We start from the raw sequence: 18,535 nt of genomic DNA, 5'->3' as shown, positions 1-18,535 counted from the left end.
AGGGGTAATGGAAACTCTAGCAGGAAATCTTTCATTCCATATGCAATTGCTTTCTAAAACATGTAAAACAAATCTTATCTCCTATAACACTGTTCTACTATATTATTTGTTGGAGACGTTTGTTGTTTTTCCGGTACTATTGTGTTGCACCATAGAGACATTGATTTATCATGTAAGGTGGTGTATAGAACTAGGAAAGAGTGGTAACAATTGTTAATCCTTAAACCTACAGTACGTTATCAAGGAAAAAAAACTAAATGTTAAACTTTCCAGGGGTCAAAGAAAATAGCCAACTTTCTTCAGACCATTTTATTGTTGCCGGTAATGTTATTGTCAGTAAGATGCACAGCGTTTATAACAGGCATAGCAGGCGAAACAAGAAAAACACTCTTTCCAAAATATCCAAATATTCTTAAAATGCAATAAAATGACTGGAGTGGGTCGGAACAGAACCCATCTCCACAGGATGGGGGTGCATGGAGAAGCAGAGCAATAAAGAGTCAATAAACCTGTTTCTGAAGCCTCCACGTCTCAGAAACTCAGTTTACTAATAATTTATAAAATTATCTAAAGTTCCAGGTTTTTATATTCTAATATATAAGAAAAGAATAAAGACCAAGAAACACCCATGCTGAGTTATAATAGCGTTGTAAACATATCCTGGTCTAATCACAGCCCAGAACAGAGACACGGGGAAGGGAGGTTTGTTCAGTGAGTTCAGCCGGAGGGGTGCTGGTGGACTGACTGGTCAGATGGAGTTCTTGCACAGAACACACAGCCAGTGCCAGGCAGTGCAGTGCTGGTGTTCAGGGGTCACAGCCCCTGCTCTTGAGACTCCTGCCTGTGTCCCCCTCCAGCTTAGAAACGCGAGCCCTCAATACATACCTTGCCTGGATAGATGTGCTTGGCATCATCATCATCATCATTGTCATCATCATTATTTTTGTTATTATGTTTGTGTGTGTGTCCATCTGAAATTAGGACAGCATTATTTTTACTATTTTTAGCTGACTGGTTAGCCAGCTTCCATGTATTGTCTCCCAGTGTCTCAGGTCTGGGCAACAGTACAGCAAATGCCATCACAGTTTTACTTACAGTACTTACTATAACAAACTCATGATGCAATTGTTGAGCTACTTATTTGACTGATATAGTATTTATTTAATAATGTGTATATACATGATGTGTATATACATAACATATAGGCACTAAGATTAAATGCAATAATTAGTCATCATACTGTATGTTCATGGTACTTTCTTATCTGTGACAGTACAGCATCTATTCAGTGACCCAGCACACAGGAGCTGGAAGCTCAGCCTGGTCTGCTGTCCTGGTCCAGTCTGATCTCACAGACCATGGACTCCTGTGCTGTTACACTGACCTGTCTCAACCTGTGTGTCCAAGCCTGTAACCACACAGAAACTGCAAAGAGACACAGCCCAGCCTTGGTGCTGGCGCCCACTCCTGGCCTGGTACAGGCACAGCAGTGAGACTGTCACTGATTGAAGATGTTTCATTATGTTTTCTTCTGAGGTGTTTATGTATACAATCTGTATTTTCAGAATAAACATGTATATTATAAATATAGGTTATATGATTTAAATGTGTGAGGGACTGTCCATACCACGCTAGAGGGTCTGGTGGGACAAGTAAATTAACCAGATCAGCTGACTAGCCTGCTTGCTTAAGAAAAAGTGCAAACCATTCAGCCCATTTGGCAGTCTTTCAGCTGGTCTTATGCTGATGAAAAATGCTTTGTTTAGTGGGGCAAAGCTTTACTGCAATTTAAGTAACATCTTCAATTTTCCAAATAAATTCTCATGAGTTTTCATTACTAATCCGCTGAGCGCACTCCTGTGAGTGTCTGCAGCCAAAGTGGGTTGGAGTTGCACAGACTGTGCCACAGTAGCCTGTGAATGTTCAACTCCAGGGTTGACTGGGTTTAGAAAGCTTCCTGTCTCCAGCTCCCACACGTGATGGACAGCACCTGAGATCTGAGATCTAAGCTCCTGAGGTTATGAACTAAATCCCCACCTCCACAGTGAGGAGGAAAAGTTTAAAACTGTGATGAAGAGCAAACTGCCAGCACTTTACAGAGTTCAGGATAGCCTAATAAGAATACAAGGCACTACTAGAAATCCATATGCAAACCAAAGCCATTGCATGAAGCAGAGAATGAGGGTCCTTCATCTTGTCCCAGTAATGTCCAGCACAGATGATCTGTCATGCAGACACTGTCCCTCCACCCTGGGGTGAGTGCATGGGAAAGCTGATTAGGCTACATCGTCACATCAGTACTCAACATGCAAAGATTCTAGCATATTGTGAGGAGGACTATAAAAACCAGCATGGGGGCTAAAACTGTACAGTATATGCTACAGTAGAGTTACCATGCTTTTCTGTTGCACATGCAGTGTGTTAAGTAGTGAATATTTAAAGGAGAACTGCAATCCCTAATTCTCAGACCGGTTATTAAACCTTGGTAACAAAATAACGTCATTGACGTTGTTGAAAAATATCACAAATTTCGAAATAAACATGAACTTTGTGAAAGTACTACAAGTTGTCATGTTGTTGCAGACTTGCATTTGATTGCCCATGAATTGCAACGTGAAGTGGTCCTTCCTGCTCACTAGTCTCCGTAATGACTAATGTGATGTTATGTATGAGCGACATGTTGTTGTGCAGCAGACATTTCACTGCGGAGTGTTCCAATGTGTTCTGCATGTGGAGTTAACTAGTAGTATTGGTCTACAATGGAGAGCGATATTTCTATTGGATTAGAAGAGATGTATTCACAAGTTTGCTTGTTTACAATGCTCTTCAGATGTCAATTTGAGGTACAGTATTACAAGTTACTCTATACATTTTACTTTTATTGTGATGAAATTAACTCATCAATGCTTTACTGAAATACTGTATAAAACAGCCTTGCAGTTCCCCTTTAACCCCATCCCTGTTACTGTAGTATAAGTGCTGCGAGCACAGTCAGACCATGAGCCTGGAAGACTACATCCTTCTGGTTTTGGGGGTTTTAAGCAGGAGGAATCACAGCGGTAACTGGCATGTGGCGGCCAAAGGTTTAAAACAATGTTGCCTTCAGACCCTAAAACCAGCAGTGTACAGCAAAATCACCATTTCTGGACATGTGGGATTCAAAAGGGTCTGGCTTCACAGTAACTGGCTCTTCGTATGTGTTGCACTAAACCGCCTCTGCTCATTGCGCTTAATGCGCATGACCTCTTATGAAAATATGGCAAAGACCTAGCTGATCATGTGACAATTGCAATTCACATTCAGCTGTACATGTGGCATCATGTCTGCTCTCTGACAGTGCTGTCAGTGAGGAAGTGACAAGCTGCCCTGCAGTGCCAGGGATCTGCTTTCAATCCCTAAATTGGACTGGTCTTCTTTCCAAAATTAAAATGCAGTTCATTTATTCGGAGTGATCTGTTCTGAAAAATCATTAAAAAACTGCTGTGTGTAAGCGTCATATAAAATCCTTGTATGGACACCACTCTGTACCCTTCCTATACTGTATATAGTGGTGCAGTATCAATGAGTGCACATCAAATACCCACCAGACTCCTGTGCAGTCTCACTCTACAGCCAGCCCACTTGCATCAGGACCACAAAAGGCACCAAGACCACAGCCCACCCTGGAGCAGTCGGGGCAGCAGCAACAGAATCTGTCAGTGTACAGGTACCGGTTAGGACAGGGGACAGAGACCTCCGATTTTTCACACCACTCAAACAAGGCAAAACACTAAACAGAGTTCAGATCAGGGGAGATTCCTGGCAAATTCAATCTAATGTGATCACATGGACAAACACAACTATTAGAGATAGGCAGAAAAAGAAAAAAATGAAATATCAAATGGGTGGGACTGAACTAGAAGGAGCTATGCAGTGGAAAGTGTATTTTTGACTTTCCACTTTCTTCACCCAGACAGTGTGGGAAGCAATTAGAACCCAACAAAATGCAACAATTTATAGCGTAAAGTATACTATAGCGATAAGGTTTATTCCATGCTGAAAAGAGAAGAAGAGAAACACAACGTTTAAGCTGTGGAGCCTTTTTCAGGTATGAGAAAGAGAGGAAAGTCAGTAGCTGATATAGCACAGGAGAACAAAAGCCGGAAGTGGAGAGGGAGCACTCAGGGAGCACTTGGGTGTTTTTTTCTTCCTTTCCATTCCTTTCACTTTTATTTTTATTGTTTCTTCACAGCCTCGTTCCCCACATTCTAACACTGTGGTGTAAAGATCTACTGGGATCATCGTAAACCTCACGGAAGGCACACGCACAGTAAAATATCCGCCTGGCAGGATTATCAGCGTTGAGTAATCTACCAGTGTTGGATAGCCTTTGCCTGCACGATGAGTAAGACAACTAAACTGGTTACATGAAATGTCAGAGGTATTAATTCCATACCCAGATGGACTGAAAGATTAAGGGTTCTTAAGAGAACTGCTGTAGATGTACTACTGTATATGAAGCGCAAATGTCAGATAACCTGAAATTGAATTGGGTAAATCAAGTCCCAACATCATGATTTAATTCTGCATGTAGAGGTGAATTGATTTCCCTAGCACACATTTTGGGTCTAAATGAGGTTTCCACAGAGCTTTTCCAAATTGTATTTTATTATTAATTTAGAGAATAATCTGTGTGGTGATTTCCACATTCTATCAGGTCCATGTTCAGAGAAATCAAAAACACCTAAGAATCCGTATATGTCTAGATATTTAAACCTCCCCTTCACAGTGACCGCGACCCTCACCGGGAAATGCGGAGTGAAAATGGATAGATGGAAGTTCACAGTGTTGTGAAGGTGTTTTTTTCCTCTTTGTAAAACTGTGTGTATCTGCACACATTGCTCTCAGTCTGGTGCTGAAAAGCTACTGCCTGACGTTGTTTTTTTCCAGGTTTGTAATGCTGTGCTTACCGCTCCTAACAAGTTGCTGTGTGTTCAGACCTCAGCTGCTCAGCCTTCAAAACTAGGAAGTAAACTAGAGTTCATATCGGCCAAGAAGATAAAATCTAGACTTTCTGCTACTAATAAGAAGTACTTAACGCTAAATATGATCTCCGTTTCATTTCAGCTAAAACTAATGAAAATAGATTCTGACTTTCCCTATAGAGAAAACGGTTTCGAAAATAAGAAAAAATGACCAAATAAGAAAAAAATGACCTCTTAACACCACAAGGTGGAGCGATCGCTCCAGAGTTCATATTTGAATCGAGGGAACATGAATTTACACTTACAGTACTTGTGATCGGCGCACGAGCCTGCGAAAATAATAAAATCTAAGGACAGTCAAAACAACCAGACAATAACACATAACACACGATTCTTTTCAAACGTCGTTGCTAGTTCCTTGCAAGATCACAAATGAACGACCCTCTCGGACGAACTATCAGAACGCACGGATTACCCTTCTTATCGTTTTCAGATGTTAGCTGTTGGTGCGCCGGCCAGAGCGGCAGTAATCCAGCGGTGCAGGAGTTCACATGTCGGCTCTTACCTTTCAGCTCGCCTGGCGCTGTGCTCGTCTCCCTGGGGCAGTCTGAAACAGACAGAGGGCACCTAGAGTCATCTACTAGTATACACTAATACTATAATAGTATTATATAAAACCCTAGTAGTATTAGGAGCAAGTAGCGAGTTTATTCCATGCTGAAAAGAGAAGAAAGGAAACACAACGTTTCGGCTGGAAGGCTCCACAGCCGAAACGTTGTGCTTCCTTTCTTCTCTTTTCAGCATGGAATAAACCTATTACTTGTTCCTTTGCAGCCTACACATGCTGACGCAGTTACCCACCTGAACTACTACAGTAGTATTATTACAATATTGATATGCATACATTCACATATACTGTATAGTATAATAGTATGATTTGTGCGGTTTACAAACGCAGAATGTGCTCTCGACAGAGGAAAATGTGCTCACCGGTTTGTTCTTTCAGATTCAGAGCGATAGAGCTGCTTCCATGCTCAATGTGGTATAGCCCCTGCACTGAGCCGGTGAAATTCCGAATGACCAGGGTAACGTTGTCTCCGCTCACAATCAGCCAGAAGTTCCTGCTGCACTCAGGCTGGCCTTTCCCACAGGAGTGGCAGACTTGTTGCCCTCCTCCTCCGCTCTTGAACACTGTGAGACAGGAGGCGCTCGCTTGGGGGACTGTGAGGGTCACACGGGCCTCTCCCCCCTGGCAGACTGAGCATGGTGCGAAATTAAAAATCGGAGCAAAAAGACAAATTACACTTCACGCCTGAAACCTGGCACAGGGCAGAGATGGGTGACAGGCTAGTCGTTATTTGTTATTACTGTTGTTTTTTCAAAGGTAGTTTCCATGGTCCTGGGCTGGCTAGTATGAGGCTGCTGTCGTACTCACAAAGAATCAAATACCTTGACAAGCAGATCAGCTCAAGCTCTCATTCACAAGTTTTCAGAGAGTTTTGTTAAAGTCCAACTGTCCCTTCTAATCCCAACCTGCCAAAACACAAGATGTTCAGCATTTCCTGCCCTGAGTATGATCCATCTGTCCCTGGATGATTTGTAAACCCAAGATTAATTTGCACTGACATTTCTCTAGTTTATTCCAAGCAAAAGGACATTGCATGAGATGACTGAGGATCTAAATCACATCATAAATTATTTCCAGTTGCTGTTGAGTAGATCTGAATCTCCCTGCAGAGTGTAAGTTATTTATGTGTCAATGTACTGTATACCATTAAGATTGCATGGTGAAGTTTGAAAGCCATTGAGACTAATATCACTTCAACTATGAAGACAGTGTGAGGAGCACAGCACTGCCCTGAGTTGAATTGTACTGCTCTCATAAGTAAATAAGAAAAGTTATAACAAGAAGAGGACATTCAGCCCTTCTGGCATGTTTGATTAATATTAGATAAGGGTTTTCCGAAAGAAGGCATTTTTCTCTCTGAATCTAGACTTCTTCCTTTTATTTGTCGCTTTTGCGATACTGAAAATGACATTTAATTATGTTTAGCATTCCTAGCTTCTCTCCCTGTCTGTGTCTCTCATGGAGAGCAAGTTGGGGTATGCTAAAAGACAAATTCCTAATACAAGAAATTGTATATGGCCAATAGAGTGATCTTATCTATCTTATGCTTTCTTTTTGGCCTTTGTAATATCTTGTGCTGGTATTTTATTTAGTTACTCTTTTCTATGTAACTGAAATCTTTTCTTTTTAAGCAGTTAATAATGTACGTTGTTTCACCTTTTTTTGGTTTATTGAAACCTTCTGGGTCACTGTTCTCTAACCATTGATGTGCTTACTGTTGCACTCTTGAGAGGAATCTGTTCTGTACTTCAAGCAGGACATCTGTAAACTGCTACCACCCATTCTTCACTCATTCAACATTTATCCTGTCTCATTCCTTCATAATTATAGACCTTTATTTTGGATTTGTACAGTTTCACAGTATACTTCAAAACCATTAATCAGATAGTAGTGATCTAATGGTTTTCAGTCTTGATTGCTCACTCAATACAGACAGACCCAGACAAACAATGTATGAAAGCACTCATTATTGACTATTCTGTTTCAGTTCCTGATACCCACTGAGGGGTTTTCTACAGTCTACTGTATGTGAGGAAGTGAAAATATCCAGTGACAATTGTTTCTTTCTTTATAAATCCAGTACCTCCTTGATTTTGTTGACACGGTGAAAACTTCAAGTATTGAGACAGCGAATTGAAATTTGTCATTTTTGATGTATATTAAGGATATTTGTCTTTACCACTGCATTACTGTGCTGCCCCACTCAGGTGTTCCATGTTGCATTAATTGTGAAAACATAAAAGAACTGTGAATGTACAGCACATCCTTGTATATTAACCTTTGGAACTCATAATCTCAAGAGGCATACCCAAAACTGTCACGAACACGAACGATCCATCCAAGACGGGAGATTAAAAACCAGAACAAGGTCGGGACCGGCAGGGGAAACGGGAACAGGCACAGAAAGTTAAAAGCATAACGGACCCAGACGCATCAGGACCCAGGCTTGCATGACGGAGGGCCCATTGCAAAGCCCGGATTAGCACGAGCGTCTGGCTTTTAAGGTGGAACTGAAAAGGGGCTGGAATAAGGAACAGGTGAGGGGAATGAGGCAAAACAAGGGAGGGCTGGAGCGCCCTTAAGAGGAGGGGTTTGCGATCGTGACAAAAACATGATCTGTGACAGAAAGGCAAGCAATTGTGAAAATGGCAGCAAAGAAAATTCCAATTAGAATTACCACAGAGAAACTGGGAATCTCAAAATCAAGAATATGAGATGAATTTAAAATGAAAGGAACTACTGGAAAAGATCAGGTCATCTGAGGAAGACAACAGCTGTCAATGACAGAAAATCATTAGAGCTGTGAAGAAAGGAAAGGAAGGTAAAGGTAAAGAAACTGCAGACAATCCACAGAGTGCAGTGAAATGATCTAAACTCGCTGTTCGCAGAAGAGTTGGGAGAACTATAAGGGTTGCTCTGTAAGAAAAATCTTATCTGCACTAAAAACACAAGGACTAGATTAGAATTTGCAAAGAAGTAAAAACTTGAGCCACAGCAGTTCTGGAACAGTTTTATGGACAGATGAGATAAAGGTCAAACTTAGTTTATCAAAGTGACAGAAAGGCATAAGCTTGGGGAAAGAAAGCAACTGCAAGTGATTCTACGCACACCACCTTATTCATGAAACATGGTGGAGGTAGTGTCATGGCCAGAATCATTTTGTCTGTCCATGTCCAAAAATACCTAATTCACCCTGCAGCAAGACAGTTTGGCCAAGTCAGTCTCCTTATTTGAATCCTGTTGGGCATTCATTTCACTCATTGAAGAGGTTACTAAAGTCAGGAAAACATATAAACAAGAACGTGGCTGACTTTAAAGCTTGGCAAAGCATCTCAAATTAATATATCAAGATAATGTCAATGGGTCACAGACTTCAGGCAGTCATTGCATATAAGGCAATCAAATAGTAACTTTACACTAGTTAATTTCTCCCAATACTTATGCCGATCTGAAACTGGAGGGGGTTGAATAGAAAAACATTAGTGTTTCAACATGATTTACTGTACAATATATGCACAAAAATACCCAGAAACAAAACTTCATTTTCCCCAATACTTACACTTTTTTTATTATAATATCTGAATTTGGTTTTAATGCCTATAGTTTTTTAAACCCTTGATTCCTCTAGTTTTAGTCCTCAACCCTGGACATTATTTTTTACATGTAGTGCTAAACCTCCCTCTCTTCTATCTTTGCTGTCTCTCCAGAACCGCATGTATCCACTAATGTTTCAGACCCTGCCTACAGTATGCTATCCCATTTTGTGAAATTCTTAAATGAAGAAGACACATTACATACTAAAGCCATGTTGTTGTACTTATTGAGCTCAATAAAAATGAAATCTACACAAGACTGTCCTGCTCCTGTGATGAAGATTTCTCCACAAGAATAAGGGTTGATAAATTAATTAAATTGTTTGTCAAAGTACTTAAACACTAAGCACAGAGGAGCTCATTGCACACACAGCACAGATACAGCATTTCTTGTTACTGACAGAATCATGCTGGAACTGAAATATACATACCTGTCATGTCTATAGGTGGGCCTTGAGTCTTAGCTATCCCTGCAAATGAAACATCAATTTATACATTACAAAGTGTGTTTGAAACTGAACAGGAAGCTTTTTTTCCTGAGCTAACGGGTTATTGCATTTATTAGTATTATTTTAGGGAGGATCTGCAGCTAGATGAGACTAACACCGACAACTTAAGTAAAACGCTACAGAATCCTTGTAGTACTGGCTGAACACCAGCTGGTAACCAGCTCAGCTCACCAGGATGACAGGGGTAAAGAAGACTGCGCACACTGCTTTATGAAATGAACCCTTTTGGAACCATGTGCATTTTAATCACACAGCCAAGCTAAGAGGGCTCAGAGCTGTCTGCACAGACAGGAGAGTGGGCAGCCCTGCCAGCTCACTGGCACCTGACACATGCTGGGTGTGGGCGTGGCACAGTAAGGGCAGCACGCCTTGGTTGACTCCTGCCCAGCCAACGCTGGGGCAGCTCGGCGACTTGTACAGGTCAACTGAGGACACCCTGGTCAGGGTGGGCTGATGACACAGACCAGACTGGAACCAGGGTGGACTGACAGAGATCCTGTTCAATTTTCAATTTCTTTTTTATATAGCGGCCTTCAAACAAGTTGTCATTGAGTGCTTTCATAGTTATTGACACAGGCTATGCAAACAGGGTGGTTCAATACACTAAATCAAAAGGAAATTTGTGTAACTGCAAGTAATGTTGTAGATAGTATCATAGGTTCATGGAAACTGAAAAGATGGATACTTACGTACCTGCACAGAGTAGAAACATACAAAGTGAGTTTACTCTGTTCATACTGGTGCTGCCTGTGAACATACGGGGTCAAGAATAAGGCTTTGTGGTTGACATGGTCACTCTTCATCATTGCATGCACTATTCATATTAGCTTAGCAAAGATTGATTACAGGCAATGTGTTTAATGATTTCAGTTCAATACATATGTTGTGAAAAAATTATATCCATCGTTAATTTCATGATCCAGGTATTGACTGATACAGCTTTGATATCTACGGTACAGAGACAAATTATTAAAAAGCACTAATTTGTATGAAGATATACTTTTGTCTTTGAAGTGCATTAGTGATCTGTCCCCAAACTGAGAAGATAAACGTAAAGTGCAGTGACTTAATTTGTCCCCATGTAAAGACGGAAACAGCCTCAAAGCTGATAGACGTATTCTCCTGCCTGTATTACCCCACCACTACAGTCTCTGCTTTAGACAGCTCATTTTCCTTCAGCTTGAACGTGACTTTCTACAGCTTGTATACGGCAGTCCGCAGTGAGCTGTGTGAATACTGCCTGCTGCTTTCAACACACAACCTGTAAAGAAATCCGTTACAGAGCCACGACAAGCTTTTATCTTTACTCAATATGAATACAGCTGATAACAGAATGCACCCATGCTAATATATCACATAAAACGAAATAAGAATATTGAATATATAAATTGTGATATAAAAAGTAGTTGCCAACAAAGTAGTTTACTTTTCGAAGGAAGATTCTCCCCACACTGCTAGAACACTGTGCAAGCCCAGCGCAGAATTAAAGTACTCTCTGTATAGTTTCCAAAAGTTAAGAATCATATACTGATTTCAAGATAAAGAAGAGGCCAAAAGAAATGAGCTGGTTCCTGTTTGAAAACAGATACATACGGATGCGAGTGAAAAAACTTCTTCCTCCTTCTTTGTTTTCCTCAAGATCTTCTCTGGAGATACGCTGCTGTGATTCAGACCTGAAGGAAATGGCCACTCTTTCCCGCCAATGACTCTGACTCAAACCTGTTCCTTCTGGTTTATTACAAAAACTGGCGTCTGTGTAGTGCAATGACATAATGAATACTTAAAGGCAAGTTTTATCATCTTTTTTTTCCCTGCAATAGGAATAATTGGAACGTTGTTCCTTTTCACTGATGGTCATAAGAACATAAGAACAGCTATAAATGAGAGGAGACCATTTGGCCCTCACCCCTGAAAGAAGCCAGGGTATCTGTTTCGACAACATGGCTAGGTAGCTTTTTCCTCTCTCCTACTACCCATTTTGGTAAGAACTGCCTCCTATTCTTGGTTTTAAATACACTACCCTGTAGTTTCCACTTGTGTCCTCTGGTTCGTGTTTCGCTGTTTATTCTGAATCACTCTGCTGGGTTGACATTATCAATGCCTTTGGAATATCAAAGGATTTGGAATATTTGTATCAGGTCCTCTCATAGTCTGCTGTGTTAAAGACTAAAATGGTTCAGCTTCTTCAGTCTGAGTCTGAGAGCATAGGAATCTAATTCAGCACTAATCTATCATTTTTGTGGTATTCCGGGATATTCAGGCTTGTTTTGCAAGCAAACAGAGAATAGCGCTGCTCTCCAGGGCAGGGTCTAGCTGTTCTAGGATCACCGGGTGAAAGTAGGTGATCCTGCACAGCATCTCACCGAGACAGTCCTCTGCCGTGTGGGACTGATTTTCTCTCCCTCTGACAGACCCCTGCCCACCTCGCTGCCCAGCACACTTCCACACCAGTGTGCGAAAACTCACAAAACTCACAAAACATGACACACTGACAGACATTTCAAACCTTGACTGGAATTTACTGCAAGGACAGAGGGCTGAGGTCTGCAGTGTTTCTCTCTGAACTACCAAACCATACCAATGAATGAATACCCTTATGACTTGGCTCCTTTTTTAAATTGTTTTCAACGCATTCTCAGTACACTAGGCAACTGCTGTGCTGTATATAGAAAAAAAAGTCATTACTAGGGAAAAATGAAAGCTTAATTTTCCCCTCTTCAACAACTTCTTTCGCACTTGGGCCTTATAATTTCCTGCTACAACACAGTCTCCTGTAAATAAATACTGAAACTCTGACACACTCTGTTGCAAAGGTGCATGCCTTACAATAAACCGTATTGGGGATTTCCTGGAACCCAGCAGCAATGCTTAATTTATACATGCTTCTGTTGTATGTTTAAAAATAAAATTACCTGCTGTCTATACTCTACGGTTTTCTGTAAGCTGGATATAGTAAACTATTTTGACAGCGTGTATAATACTCTTTAGCCGAACATTAGCAAATTTAAGATGAAGCAGAGCACAGTTAACAAAACAAAAGTAATGTTATTTTGTTGCTCAAGCCTTGTTCATTGCCCTTTTAAAAGCTGTAGTATTTTTCTAAATTTAACTCGTTTTAACTAGTTTTCTGTCAAGCATGGCAAATACTTCTGGGAATCATCGAATATAAAGTCGAGCAGCCTAATCGGAAGGTTTTCATGCTTTCAGCAAGACTAGATAAGAACCCATGCCGCCATGATGACTAAGCACTATCAGTTGAAATGATCTGTGGTTCTCCTCCCCAGGGGATTTCAACACAGATAAAAAAAAAACAAATCAAACTGCAATGTCTGCACTGTGTTCTTATCTGTCCATTGCTTACTTTTACCAGTAGTTTGGCGGTCTTCTATTCTGGTCACTGTTGAGATCACGCAGTCTACCGCTTGTTGACAGATCCTCAGCTCATACGGGTCATGTCCTTCGTGCTCAGAACTTCCTCCAGACAATGCCTAGACTCCTGCTCTCAAGTTTAGTGGCCCACAGTGTATCCCTGCAAATACACAGACATGACTGCAACATGGAACATCCTACAAATGCTCCTTTTTCATGCAATTTTTTTTGTGGTTTTTAATAATCACGTGTTTTTTGATAATCCGCCCACTGAAGCTCATTCCAGTCCATTCTTTTCCAGAGACAAACCTTTCGCTATATTGTTATTTTCTGTTCCACACCTTATACAGGATGCAAAGAGACCCAAAACAAATATCTGAAACTTTTGGAATTTAAAAGAGTCATTTATTTTACAGTCCCCCAATTGTCTGTGTCAGGAGTTACTGTCTCAGTAAAGACTCACTTTATCCCCACAGTGACAGTAATATTTGCTCATTCTCATAAACACACATTCCATCTCTTTTGAAAATAGCCTGAAACTGATATATATATATATTGTTACAGCTTTAGGTGACTGAAGTGTCTCTTAGATTTCAGACAGGTTTGTGACACTGGGAAGAGTAAACACTCCTAACTTCAAAGCCGAGAGGAAATTTGCTGAGGTCTGGGGGGGTCCCTTGAGCAGAAAGAATTGTAAATTACCTTAGTACACCCAGGTAAATTGTGGATTAATGATCGTCAAGGAGCAGTACAGAAACACACAATATAAGATCACATGAAGAGAGAGGAGTTCGGAGGAGTTGGGACTTGAAGCTAGAGCCCCTAATTTATGATCATCAAAACAAACCTGACTAGAGCTAAGTATCCAAATCTTGTTAGAGAGCGTGCTATTCTGTGTTTTTAGGGAACTTGGGTTTTCTAGGTAAAAGATACCTCAGTAATGTCTTTCCTGTTTAGGGTGCATTTTATGGATAGAGATATACTGTAGGCTCCCATTTATTTTGTGGCATCCGTGGTGATGAGAGATTTAACTGCAGGTTACATTGCATTTAGTTAGAAGGCAGCTCATCTCTTATGTGGGCTCTGTAGGCATTGTGGGTTTAATGCTTAGTAACAGTCTGGGATTTTCTGGGTGACCACACTGTTAGGCCTCTGAAACGCCTTGTTTGTACATAGAGTAACTTGTGTGTTGTATGTTTTGTTGTGCATAGTGTAATCTGTGTCTTGTGTCATTGTAATAAATATTTGTGCCTGAATTATTACTCCTCTCATCAAAGTTCTGCTGGAGAACAAAGAATTCATGAGCCTCTAATTATACCAGCCGCTCGGGTATATTGCTAGAAAAAACTTAGAAGTTGGGGGTAATGAATGGTTATTTTACTTAACCGCTTGGTCAATCTCTGATTTTCACCATTTTTGTAACCCTCCATTTGTAACAATATATATATTTCAATAGAAATGTCCCAGTTCAATGTAAAAACCTACTGGGATATTTCTGTACAAACCTGTGGTATATTTTCCCAGGGCAGATTCATGTGTAAATAAACGTGTAGCAGCCATGTGGTCTCTTCAAGAGTTGGTCTTTCCATCCTTTTGCAGAAATCTCTGCATTGACTGTCATAAACTGGTGGTTTGGTTGTACCATGTTGCATTGTTCCTGCTGGTGGGGAGCCTAAGCTGAGGTCACGCTCAGAGGGCTGTACTGGACTAAAATACTGGCTGAGCAGAAATTAAGAATGGTTATGCAAGAGAGCCCCATCGAGCTCACTTGGCTGCTAGTAGAAAACTGATCTGAGGATCTCTTCCTGCAGTTTCTTGGTCGAAACCAGATCGAGAGCTTTGACAACATGGCATGGTAGCTTGTTTCAGACCCCCACCACACTTTGCGTAAAGAAGGATTTCCTGGGCGCACGTGAAATTAGCGGCCTGTTTGGCTTGCTGTTCCAGCAAGACAGCCACCTTTGTGCTCTCATGGAAAGCCGTTGTCTAAAGAGAATTTCTTGACATTTACTGCAGGTCTTATCTCGGGTCCCGACGGTGAGCATCTGCCACAAGGACAAGGAAAGCTGCTACATAGCCTGAAGGTTAACAAGCAGCCAAGTTATTCATGTTGATGAATAAATGAGCGATCGTGGCGTGACTCATCCGTGTTGCTGGCTGTGGTTTGCATGCGTGTCCAGCAGAGCTCCAGCACCCTGGTCCCACTGCACCTGGGCAGAGAAGGGCGTCACCTGAGCGTTGGACTGCAACCGGAGCAGATTTCCATTTTTCCATGTAATTCAAGCGATGCACAGCCAGGGGGATTTGAAAATAAAATGTTCTAAACAGCAAGCAGAATGTCACTGTATTCATTACTGGAAAAGTACATATTTCCTCTGGGGTCATTTCATTTTGCCTGCAGTATCAATTAATTTCTGGATCCCCAAACTAAGAAAATTCTGGCGTGAGGACATAACAATATTTGTGTTGGCAGAATGTGTGGGATTGAGGTTGGAATATCATCTCCAATTCTGTATAGATAACTGGGTTTCACAGAACTTCTGATTTAAACACTGTAAAGTTCAACAACATATCCTGTATGTGGGTGTCAGCTATAGACAGTCGTAGTATTAATGTGGAACCTCCCCTCAGAATCTCTACCCTTGCCACTCGCCTTTTTCTCCCCCAAACTCTGTGGACTCCAAACATGGAAATTAAACACTTGCTGGACAGCAGGGGGAGCTCTATACCACTCTTTCTGCTATAGCTACAGTTCTTGTTAGTATAGCTTTGAAAGGTCAGCACTTGCAGCAGAAAGCATGGAGCATTGGAGGATAGCAGTTTCTTTACTGCTGCAAACTGGCAGCTTGATGTCTCTCTCATGAGGACCTACATCGAGAGTTTTCTGAAAACCCACAAATCCCATATCATAAACCTCAGTCCCGTCTGCTACAGTAACTGCTGATTGAATAAGGAATGAGTGTGCTGACCAGGTATCACTATAGAAGCCCTCAGACTGTCTGCCTCTGTAATACCATGACTATGCAAATCCCGGGGTTCCCCTCACTGCGCTTGATGTCCACAGAAACACCCTAGAGGGCGGACATGCACTTTCTGAGTCTTCATCACAGGACTGTGGTGGATTTGAGAATATGAGGGACTGCCATCAGCAGTGCCCCCCCTGGCTCCTATCACAGAGCTGCATGAACACAGTGTGGAGGAAAGATTAAAATACGTGAAGTATTTCAGACAAATCGTGAAAAAATCATTTTAAGAAGTTACGCAGTTAATGTCAGTAGTGTGTGTAGTAACTATACTGAAAGAAGCCCTTTCCTCTGTTCTATACCGCCCCACCATTGCTCCTGTGGATTGGACACTCAGTACTGAACCTCCAGAGGAATTAATAACTAAAATAATTCAGCCAGTCGAGGCCTTTCTCCAGACTCAAAGCCAGCAGAGAATTGAAGAGACCTTTAAACATTGCTTGGCTGTAGTTCCTGAGGACATTCATTCAATATCAATCCATCACCAAGTATCTATACCTACATAGAGAATGCAGGCAAAATTTCACCGGAATACGTGCTGCTTTGAAAGCTTACATTTGACAGTAAACATAAACTTCTTTGTCAGCTGCAGTATAAAACCACTCGGTGGGGATCGTCAGCAAAGCACAAACAATCCATTGCCTCATTTCAAAGGTTAAATCTGACACAGCTCACCATCTGATTCTGTCATTTGTCCTGCTCACAGAGAGATACAGTAGACAGATTTTTACAGCTAAGCTGAATATTCATCTTGTCCATGAAACATTGCAAACAGAAGTGTCCTAAAATTTTAGGGACACACCAGCGTGTGTGTGAAAACTATTACTTTCTCAGAATCGGAGGTTTGGTCAGTCCCATCAAAACATGTCCTCGATAATAATGAGAACTTTAATAATACAGTACTAAAGAAATAATTTCAAGAGCAAAACAAAAACAACAATGCAATATCTGTTTTGCTCTTACCAGGCTCTGTGGTGCCAAACTGCTGCACTGTGACTTGAACTCCTCTGGTTGGCAGTGTAACTGGGCACTTTGTTGTCTAGTTCTCTCAGTTTGTATCTTTTCTTCATTGAGAAAAAATATCTTCTCCTCCTGCCAGAGAGCAGACCTGTCACTGTGCATGTCACCGGCTCTGATCAGCACTAAGCATGGACTTTCACAAAGGGGATTTCCTGCAGAAGTGAGCTCACATTCATGTGTAATACAAAGCATGCTTAAAACTGTGGTCATGAATGTATTTTTCAAATATGAAATCCATTTGTACATCATTTAAATATAAAAAATAAAAATGAATGAATGATTCAGTTAATGTATGAAATATAAATCTTATGAGTGGTTTTAACACTTTAGCAATTCAATGGTTCCTAGTGGCATTAATTCACTGTGATGTTTATTTATCAGCCAATCACTGGCTGTAGGTCCTTGAAGCCACCTGGATTGACCCATTAGCCAGATGTGCAGTTGTCTACACATGCACCCAGAAATACTGGGTAAATACTGGAGGTAAGTAATTTATATTAGCTTTCTCTCCCACAGCACAGCACAGTGAGGAAGAGGCTCAGCCTGCTACCACTGAAAGATATCACTGCTCTGGAATCAGTCCAGGCAAGAGTGACCAGGTACTGTATATTCCTGATCTTAGGAGGGAAAGGCCTTCACTGACAGGAAAGGAACTGAATTTTTATACAGTAGGACTGAACAGATAGACCGTTGAGCAGAGTTGATACAAATCCTCAAAGATAGTGACCCAGTGGACCTCTTCAGAATGGACAGTGAAACATGAACCAGAGGTCACAAGTGGAAATGTCATAGCTGTGGCTCTCAAAGGACAGTAACTCCAGTCATGTGTGTTTGGACTGTGGCTCTCAATGGCCAGTAACTCCAATAACTTGTATATAGACTGTGGCTCTCAATGGCCAGTAACTCCAATAACTTGTATATGGACTGTGATTCTCAATGGCCAGTAACTCCAGTGACTTGTATATGGATTGTGGCTCACAATGGGCAGTAACTCCAGTGACTTGTATATGGATTGTGGCTCACAATGGGCAGTAACTCCAGTGACTTGTATATGGACTGTGGCTCACAATGGGCAGTAACTCCAGTGACTTGTATATGGACTGTGGCTCTCAATGGGCAGTAACTCCGGTGATGTGTGTGTGGGCTTACCTGTCTGAGGGTAATGTGTCCAGATTAGGGTGGTGTGTTGTTAATTAACAGATACACACTAAAATTTTGAAAAAGTAAGAGATGTGAAAAAGTAAGAAAATGCATTCAGCTTGGATTTTATTGTTCACATTACATCAATGGCAATGGTATTATATTGTGGAGTAACAATGTGAGTTTACCAGGGTCTCAATTTCAATTTACACATCTATTCCTGTCGGTCTAAGTACAGGTTAAATACAAAAAATGAGGTGCCTTTGTGCTAGAATTTCAGAGCTTAAAA

At 41.2% G+C, this 18,535-nt stretch overlaps 1 protein-coding gene across 2 annotated transcripts; it reads right to left on the bottom strand.

Moving 5' to 3' along the window:
* Positions 1-294: 294 nt before the first annotated feature.
* Positions 295-17,186, bottom strand: LOC148678229 (uncharacterized). Of its 2 annotated transcripts, XM_088632698.1 has the most exons (9): positions 17,050-17,186; positions 13,056-13,223; positions 10,388-10,441; positions 9,617-9,655; positions 5,955-6,221; positions 5,530-5,571; positions 5,270-5,293; positions 3,585-3,692; positions 295-2,250 (listed from the first exon to the last, which is right to left on the bottom strand). In XM_088632698.1, the coding sequence occupies exons 3-8, from the start codon at positions 10,428-10,430 to the stop codon at positions 3,607-3,609; spliced, it is 501 nt and encodes a 166-aa protein (XP_088488824.1). In that variant the 5' UTR covers positions 10,431-10,441; positions 13,056-13,223; positions 17,050-17,186; the 3' UTR covers positions 295-2,250; positions 3,585-3,606. The 2 variants fall into 2 exon arrangements, with proteins under 2 accessions (XP_088488824.1, XP_088488830.1); XM_088632704.1 differs by lacking the exon at positions 5,270-5,293.
* Positions 17,187-18,535: the final 1,349 nt, after the last annotated feature.

This window comes from Lepisosteus platostomus, chromosome 1, assembly GCF_059453375.1.
Source record: "Lepisosteus platostomus isolate fLepPlt1 chromosome 1, fLepPlt1.hap1, whole genome shotgun sequence".
Taxonomy (NCBI): domain Eukaryota; kingdom Metazoa; phylum Chordata; class Actinopteri; order Semionotiformes; family Lepisosteidae; genus Lepisosteus; species Lepisosteus platostomus.
The sequence above is the reverse complement of the archived record's forward strand: the minus strand, read 5'-3'. Positions and strand labels throughout refer to the sequence as shown.

Coding starts and splice junctions, on each gene's coding strand:
- LOC148678229 (XM_088632698.1), bottom strand. CDS start 10,430: ATGAACAGAGTAAACTCACTTTGTATGTTTCTACTCTGTGCAG. Junction 9,656..10,387: donor TATGTTTCTACTCTGTGCAG/GTACGTAAGTAT, acceptor TTTCATTTGCAG/GGATAGCTAAGACTCAAGGC. Junction 6,222..9,616: donor CCCACCTATAGACATGACAG/GTATGTATATTT, acceptor CACCATGCTCAG/TCTGCCAGGGGGGAGAGGCC.